The sequence below is a fragment of the Phallusia mammillata genome, chromosome 2 (genome assembly GCF_965637545.1).
Source record: "Phallusia mammillata chromosome 2, kaPhaMamm4.hap1.1, whole genome shotgun sequence".
In the NCBI taxonomy this organism is placed as follows: Eukaryota; Metazoa; Chordata; class Ascidiacea; order Phlebobranchia; family Ascidiidae; genus Phallusia; species Phallusia mammillata.
In genome coordinates, this window is record NC_137253.1 from 8,618,110 (window position 1) to 8,627,079 (window position 8,970).

Consider the following 8,970-nt stretch of genomic DNA (forward strand, 5'->3'; position numbering starts at 1 on the left):
CATAAACGATACTGAAAGGTTCGTGTCACCCTTTGTGTGAGGCCTAAAGCACGTAGAGAGATAAAATGATTTGGTCACATAAAAGTGACGGAAAGTGCACTCTGAAAAAAGTGTAGGAACCACTTAACACTTTTTTTTCAAAAGTTCATTTTTTACCTTCTTTAAATTTTTGACCATATTTTTAGGATAAGGATAAGGTAAAAAAATGATTTTTTGCTGAACCTCATTTTTGCACAGTCGTACCGAGAAATGAAAAGCGACAAATCCGACAGTGAAAATGAGAAGCGGAAAAATCAAACTCAACCACATCAGTTTTCGATTGCTTTGGACGCTTTTATTGGTCTCTCTTATCATGGTTTCAAGCTTTTCGTTGTTTCTCATTCTGGTGGTGCAAAGTTTTCTCGAAAGCGCAAGACAACAGAAATGTCACAAAACGGTATATGTAACTTAAGAATACCTTAGAAGCTTATGCGATCTATTATGTTTGAAATCTTGCAAAACCAGAACTTACGTTCTTTGCAGCAATGTCAACACTGCGCAAATGCGTTCATTCACCGTATTGTTTATGACAGTGGTTCTCAAAGTATGGGTCGCGACCCAAACATGGGTCGTGCAGGGTCAAAAAATGGGTCGCGCTATAGTGATTCAATTCTGAACGAACTATTACTGCATTAAGCAAACACAAACAAACTTACTTAATGCAGTAGCAAAGTCAACTCACTCGACCACGTTGTACAGTAAAATGAACCAATCATTACCATATACAGACGACAATAGGCTTCCAACTTTACTGTGACGCACATGGCGATTGTAACGTCGTAACACGGGGAATAATAGGACAAGTATTCGTACAAGGAAACATGTTTAGATTTGGGATTCACTTCTATCAACGATCATGCTGCAAAGCCACTATGTGTGTTGTGTTATGTAGTGTTGTCGAACGAATCGACCTCGTTAAGCCGGCAGCCATTTTGGCATGCTATGCGGCGACGACGTGGCCTCGAAATTGCAGTTCGTTTCGTTGTCGAACAGGACAGTTAAAAGTCGAATCACAGAATCACAGACTTTTACTGAATATAAATATCAAGTGGTCTCTTGAATGAAAAATAGAGACGTGCATTGAAGATTTATGAAGGACAAATTTCAATTTAAGAAACACGCTACGATAAATCAATCATTGTTTCATAGTACTGTGTACTACAACTGGCTGTCTGCGTCTTTTTTCATGCATATCAGAAGAAAATAATTTTTTTGATCACAGTACGCCAGGCCCATTGAAGGCGCTATACCGAATCAGCCGGTCACCAAGCATTCACCACCATATGGCAAGGCATAGGCTAGAAAAATCTAGCCTGCGGTGGGATTCGAACCCACGACAGGAGTCTTTCCGGGACTCGCGCTCTACCAACTGAGCTACAACAGGCCCAGTGGAGAATCCGCCGAAAGTCGAATCACAAGCACCGTTGCCTGCCTCGTATGCTGCACATATCAGCTTCGTAGTAGGGGATCGCCAGATATGTTCATCTTAACATTTTTTGATGTTTGAAGCTTGGGTCGTGAGATGTTCATATAACTCAGGTTTGGGTCGCGGTCAAAAAGTTTGAGAACCACTGGTTTATGACGACTTTAGTATAACTATATAGGGGGTTCCAACTTCCAATGTCAACAAAAAGAAAGACACATTGCAATTGCACTGCTGTAACAATGCAATTAGCTTTGTTGTAAGTTTTGAGAAGAGGTGCAGAAAAATATGTACACCTTTGTATTAAGTTGGCTGTGGTAAAATCTACGACTGGGAGATCAAACACGCGGCTCACGGGCCAAGTGTATTTGTGCGACCCACGAAAAGGTATGTGTTTTACTCGGGCCGAATACAAAGCCCAGCCAGTGACTGCTGGACTCATTATTAGTGAAGGTATAGAGTTGGCTTAGATGCGACGTTTTAAAGGATTCTTGCAGTGGCTAGTTCGGCCCTCGACTCACTTTAAAAATTGTTGGCCCTCAAAATAATATTAGTTTGAGACTTTTGATCAAAGTAGTAAATATAAAATATAGTAAATTTACAAAGTAGTAAATATAACTGCAACTTAAAACAGCTTTAAACAAAAACCTCGCTGGTCGCCGAACATGACGTTTATAGTGATTCAGATTTGTAAGCGTTCCAACATAAAATCCCAATGCGATGGTGCCTTTAAAGCCCGAATTGAGACCGAATATGTAGCTTAGCATTAAGTTAACCAAAAAAAGCCTACATAAAATATATGCAGAATATATTAGGTACACAACAATTAAATTAATATACAACATGTGCGTGCCCATAATTAGGAATTAGCTATTTATTCATTTATTTTATGATCTCATTTACTTAATCGCTTATAATTCCGGCTTCGAAAAAAGTCAGGTTAACAAAACGTTGTAAACTAAAAAATTAAGTCAGGTCCGTAACAAGTTTAAATTGAAAATTTCAAGTCCAACTTAAACTTCACCACACTTATACAAAACCAATCCTATGTACCATAACACCGTTCCTGCATTTCCATCCCGGGCTGGTCTCGGTTCTGTGCACTCATTGTCTTTAGCTGATGCTTGTAAAGCTTATCACTCACACAAAGTACTCCTCTTGATACTCAGCAGTACATTTTTATGCTTTAATTAGGACTGGAATAGTTACAGCGCGTTCTGCTTTCCATACGGGCTGTACGTGTCTTATCGAGTCTTTTTTCTTCGCGTAAAAATGCTTGTTCAGCATTATTTTTACATTGGAGGGGATTTCCCATTAGTGTTTAGAATGACGGTGATTTGCTCTTTTAATTAATATATGACTCTGTATCGCAATCTGGTGTCAGTATTTTAAACTAGTGGCTCAAAAAGGGATTTTGCAGAAAAACTCTTTGTTTTTTTAACACAGACACGTAAGGGTATTATTATTATTGTTATTATAGTTTCGCGCGCTCTTGATTTGGCAGCAAGATTTTTCCGCTTTTTTCTGTCTTTTGCGATGGCCATAATCTCCTACATTTTTAACGCTCTAATTCTTAGATCTTTGCGAAAAGTCTCCTTCCAGGTAAGGTTTGGCCTTCCTCTTCTTCTTTGCCCTTGCAGAGTCCAGCTCATAGCGATTTTCGGAGCCCGTTTGCCTGACATGCGTAACACTAACACATGTCCCGCAAATCTGAATCTCCGTGTTAACGCGATGGTACATGGAGGCTTTGTACCACAAATTCGGTACACTTTATCGATTGCAATGTGGTCCTTTTATGTAATACTGTATTTTGGATTCTTTGGAGACAACGCTGATGGAAGACGTTTTTGTGTTTTTTCAGCTTGCCTGTCATTTTCTTGGTTTCGCTTACAAAACAGTGGGCATCACAATGGACATTTACAGTGTGATCTTTACCACTCTTGAAACTTTGGAGCTTGACAAACAGAGTTGAGCGTTCTGAAAGCAGAAACAGCTTTTTCGATGCGGGCATTTATGTCTGCCTCCACATCGCCATCTGTTGCGAACACAATGCCCAGGTAGGTAAAGCTTGTGATGTTACAATGTCAGCAAACCATCTTCAATCTCTAACCTACAAAATAACCCAAAATTTAAGGCAATTCCAATTACAGCTCCAGGTAATTCTAAAGCTTCAACTAGTACCAAAAAACACACCAGTTCTGATAAACTGTCTGAGCAACCACCAGAAACTGTTAGTGATGATGAGTTGTCCAGCATGAAGGAAAAGTTGCTGAAATGCAGGAGGCAGCTAAAAAACTCAAAAACTTACAACAGGAGCAGCTGGCTGCAATCAAGCAGACGTCTGCTGTGGTAAAAGCTGTGGCTATTGCTCCTGCAAAGCCTGACCTCAGTAAATCAATTCATGTTGCAAATGTACATTTTTCTGTCACTGAAAAACAACTTTCTGGACATTTTGGTATTTGTGGCAAGGTCAAAAGGGTTACTATTCTTAAAGATTCTTTCACTTGACACCCCAAAGGGTAAGCACAAATATTTCATTCGATAAATGTATTTTGATTCTTACCAGTAGTTTAAAAATTTCGGCAGTTTGTGCAGATCTTTTAGAATATATTGGCAAAACTAGCCACCCTAACAAGCAACTGCAATCTGTTACGCTGCATACATTAACCTTTTTATTTATTTGTTCTGACATATTCCATTGGATACTTTTTTATTGGTTTAGGATTTTAATGCTGCATCCAATGATTCAAATAGATTAACCATTGCGATGCAAATTTATTCTTTCATGGCATCTTAATACGTTTTTATTCTGTATTAGTTTTGCGTATCTTGAATTTGAAGAAGAAAGTTCAGTTGAAAGTGCTCTTGCTTTGGACAACACAACATTTTGCAACCGCGCAATCAGAGTCACCCGAAAAACATCTATCACTCCTACACAACCTACTTTCCCGAAACCTGCACCATTTTCATTTAGAACTCGCCCTCCATTGAGAGCAAAGCATCAGTATAGTGCACGAATGGCTATAACTGCTGTGTGGCCAAGGTTCCGCGCAATACAAGGCCGAAACAAAACTTGGGTGAAACCTGGGTATGTCCCATCCTAAGTCAGCTCTACTTTGTATTTGATACCGTTGATTGTATGGTGACATGGCCATTCTCAATCATATCGTCTATTGGTTGGTGTGACCATTTGGTAACCAAGAAAAGTTGCATTTGTTAATTTTGGAATTTTCGTTTTTTTTGTTACCTGTTTACATTTTAAATAGTGCTTTTGAAGTAAAACAAACACAAATGCATCAGGTTGCCATTGACCACACTTGTATTGTTCCAGCTCGAGATGTTCTAGGTAGAAAAACTGAATGGTTTGCTACAGAATTTCTGGTAATCCAACTGTTTATCGTGAAACACAACTAATGCCTTTAACTTTAATATTCTCGCGATGTGACAGGTGTGCAAATGCATTTGCTTGAATGGTAAAAAGTGTAACACACAGGGCATATAGTTTGGTGTTACCACTAAGCTACAAACCACCAACCATGTCTTGATTTTTGACGCATTTCTGCTTAAAGCCATTTTGAATGGGTGAGGTATATATTATCAATAAAAAACAAGAATGCAAATTTATGCACATTAAGAATGTCATACTGTATACATAAAAGGTGATGTGTATTCTTAGGCTTTAATATTTTACTTTTTGTTACAATTTGAAAGCTGCTGATAACTCATGCTTCTTTTGCATTATCCCTGGTCTACACACTTCCTTTATAGTCCATTATTTTGGTGCATAATGTTTTAATGTATTTCACAATTTTCCCTGTCAGTTTTCTTTCACAATGAGGATGCTTTACAAATTTGCGACCATGAATATCCTTTATGTACTAAACATGCAAAATGTGACTGTAAGCTTGTTCGAAGTACACAATTTTGCAATGGATTCATGTTCAGTTGTGTGTTTTTGAAACAACTCATTAAAATGTTTAGTTTTTTGCAGGTTGACATTAGACTTTGAACTCAATCTGACACATAGTAACATACTGTTTTAAATATATACGTAACATAAAACCACAAACTGTTTAGTCCCTAAAAACATTGTGTGTCGATTGTTAGCTGACAGATTTCAAGTTGATGTGGCTCACAAACAAGGAACTTTTGAAACTTTACACTTTCCTGTTCCTGGCTATCAGGACAAATTTGCTTTCCTGGACATCATCGGTAACAGGTAAAGAATTTAATTTAATTTTTGTGTGTTTTGGTAACCAACCTGTACCCTGTACTGGTTAATGGCTGTGTTTTTTATGTAGATGTAGTATTGTTATCGATATTGGTTGATGGTGTTCAATATAACCAGTGGTGGGATTCAGCGGTTCTGTAGAACCGTCTTACAAAATTTTATAGGATCAGCGCACCGGTTAAAATTAATGGTTACTGTCAATGGACTTTTTGTAACAGCACCGGCTGAAAAATATGACTTTTGTGATAGAACCGACTACAAAAAATTTGGATCCCACCACTGAATATAACATCTAAAATTAATTCTCTTGACTTCACAGTTTTTCTTTTTTCAAAAAGCAGATTAATATGAATCATAAACAGTTGACAGAATCTTTGCTGAAACATTATGCTCCTGTTAAATTTCAGGATATGGATTAAATGAGCAGCTCTATCTTGACGTTGTGTACCCAGAGGATGTAGCGTACACATACAAAATACGACAAGCTCGAGATTTCAGCGACACGTTTTCCAGTCAATTACGCAACATTAGATTGATTGCAACGAACCCCCCACATGCTTGTGGTCGCTTAATTGAAAACGGACAACTTTTAAGAGGTCATGTAGCACTAATAGAACGTGGGTAAGTACATATTTCTATGATGAGCTGATTGTTGTTTGTTTGAATTTTTTGGCTGTAGTTAGTTTGTATGGTTTTGTGGCCCAAAATGTCAAAATTTATTTGGGTAAAAAAATATTATATATTATAAAATACATATTAGAAATAATGTATTGCAGTGTCAAGTAAACATTGTTATTGGTTCTTTTTGTTCCTTAAACTTAAGTTGTCTTGTCATATAATTGCCAGTATTTAGTGGATTTGTGGTGCAGTCAGGACTGTTTGTGCTTTTAGAAAAACAATTTTACTATAATGTAGTATGTTATCATTCAAGCTTGTAAAACAGGATGTTGAAACACTGGTTATTTTGCAATAAGACTGCTGATTCGGTATAGCGCTTTCAATGGGCCTGGCGTACTGTGATTTATATATGTGTGTGCCGTGATCGCTGGTCTGCATAGACGCTTCAGGGCTGATCCCAGTTATGAATTTATGTTCATCTTAACTGAAGACTGCTGTAGGAGCAAAATTTGTCAATACAGTAAATCTTGGTTAATCTGCACCAGTTTTGACCAAAAACATTTGTCCGGATTAGGCGGAGATCCGGATTAACCGATGTCGAATTGTTTAAGTCTTACCACAATAAAACTCATTTATATCAAGTTTTGTCCAATATAGCGAAGATCCAAAATGCCTGAATCCGGTATAAGAGAGGTTTACTGCATAATACACCTGAGGTAGCATCTCAAACATTTCTGTTGGCTTAATTTACAGGGAGTGTTCATTTATGACCAAAGCTGTCAATGCTGAATTGTATGGAGCAGTATCTGTTATTTTTATGGACAACAAACATGATGATATTGACCAGTGGATTGACTTGGTACGAGATGAAACTAACAGGAGGGTTGGGATACCGTCATACTTTATGCTGGGAAAAGATGGGTAAGAAATTGTATTTACTACGAAAGCACAATGCCTGTAAGATAGACAAAAACCGTAGTGTGTAAGGTTTTATGCATTTTTTACAAAAATACATATGCATTTTTTTTCATTTTCAGATAAGGTTAAATTTGTTTGTTTTTATTGTGTGCTTGTTAGTAAATATTGTTGAATAGCATACAATTGAGTGTGTTACAATTTCTTGACTTGCAACAAACTTGTGCTCACAAGGTTTTTCTCATCATATCTATGTCCTTATCATCAAGAAAGAAATTGATTCTGGTTGATTTATTAACTTGCAAGGCCACCTCATAGTGCACTGATTGTGGCCCTTGTGGGCATCAAACATTTAGGCGATTTTATGCCAACTCGGGTTACAAATGAAACGAACATATCAAATTTCATTTGTTTTGTAGGAAAATGACTACAGAGTCCTTAAAAAGTCACAATCTTCCAGCAGCAATTATCAATTTGCCAGTAAACTATACTAACAGAATGGTGGTTCACCATCCCCCATGGAACTATTGGTGATATTTTCCAAACACTGTGATGGACGAGCTTCTGATATCTTTTTTTAGTTTGTGGTGCTTAATAGATATATTTTATGTATTTGCATACTGTACTGTTAATCAAGAATACTTTGCATATAGTAGCAAACTTTTTAGATAATGTATGGCTTACAACAATTGGGTATTTAGTATATATATTGTAATTGATGTTTATTGTATGATTGAAGCTTTCAGCAACTGTTGTTTGACTAGTTGCACATATTCCTCTGTGTACATAATTCCACTAGAAATAGTAAAACGGTTTAAATAGGCTACAGTACAACTTGGATTTTTCACAGTATGAAATATGTGAAAAAGCTTGTTATGTGATACTGAAGCTGATTGACAAATTGACAAGCTGGCTTTGCAATTGATGGTTTATTTTACTCCCTTGAAGCCAATGTGTTGCCTAAGAGGCTAAGCCCTTACTGAACATTTTTTGTGCAATAATGTACAAGTGGCCAAACTGTTTTTGCCTATTTTGCTCCAGTCGCTATTTCTTTTATTGTGCCTTTTGGATGCCTGTCTATTACATTTGGCCATTCCCTTGGAAGGAAGTGTAGGACTTGTAGCCTAAGTATATTCAGCAGAATTTCTGACTGTAGTAAGTAAAGTCATAAGCTACATTGAGTATTTAAAGAGACACTAAAAGGGACTTGGTTTACAGTGATTGGACTGGAGGTAAGTCAGAGACTGGAAAATTCTTTTCTGGAATGGGATTCGAACAAAATAACTGTATTTCCAGGCCTGAAAAAAATGTAGTCAATATGATTGCATTTTGTACTAAAGAGTTGTTCTCTAATGATCTTAATTTGGTAAACTTTTTTGGCCCATTTTCCTCCGAGGCCGTGTAGCTCGGAACCTATGCTCGGTCTGTACGTTTTGTAGCTTTCATCATTTCCACCCCAGCAAGCGCCCCTATTCTGCAAACCTATCAGCTAAAGAACTTGCTTGTAGGCTACAAATTTTGTATATGCTTCTAATCTTAAACATTTCTACAGTAGGCAAGTAACAAGGCAATAGCGACGAAACCAGACAAATATGTAATATACCCGTAGCAACACTTGATAAGCCGGTAAACTTGATTAACTCGGGGTCCTCTCTTTCACCAGGCCTTCGGATGCTCCATACATTTTTTTGGGTATCTTGAACCAGCGTTGTCCGCTGTCGAGCATTTTCCACTTTTCTGCAAA

General features: G+C 37.4%; 1 protein-coding gene and 1 non-coding gene across 2 annotated transcripts; one reads left to right on the forward strand and one right to left on the reverse strand.

Moving 5' to 3' along the window:
* Positions 1-1,349: 1,349 nt before the first annotated feature.
* Positions 1,350-1,424, reverse strand: Trnas-gga (transfer RNA serine (anticodon GGA)). Its single transcript has one exon. It is a non-coding gene; the product is annotated as a tRNA-Ser (tRNA).
* A 4,010-nt stretch (positions 1,425-5,434) lies between these two features.
* Positions 5,435-8,126, forward strand: LOC145215360 (protease-associated domain-containing protein 1-like). Its single transcript, XM_080084047.1, has 4 exons — positions 5,435-5,681; positions 6,101-6,314; positions 7,065-7,232; positions 7,646-8,126. Exons 1-4 carry the CDS (start codon positions 5,588-5,590, stop codon positions 7,758-7,760), a joined length of 591 nt encoding a protein of 196 aa, XP_079940173.1. The 5' UTR covers positions 5,435-5,587; the 3' UTR covers positions 7,761-8,126.
* The last annotated feature ends 844 nt before the right edge of the window (positions 8,127-8,970 follow it).

Bases quoted from the DNA above. Each gene is read 5' to 3' on its own strand.
- LOC145215360 (XM_080084047.1), top strand. From the start codon at position 5,588: ATGTGGCTCACAAACAAGGAACTTTTGAAACTTTACACTTTCCTGTTC. The intron at 5,682-6,100 runs GTAAAGAATTTA...GTTAAATTTCAG, and splicing joins CTGGACATCATCGGTAACAG to GATATGGATTAAATGAGCAG. The intron at 6,315-7,064 runs GTAAGTACATAT...CTTAATTTACAG, and splicing joins GTAGCACTAATAGAACGTGG to GGAGTGTTCATTTATGACCA.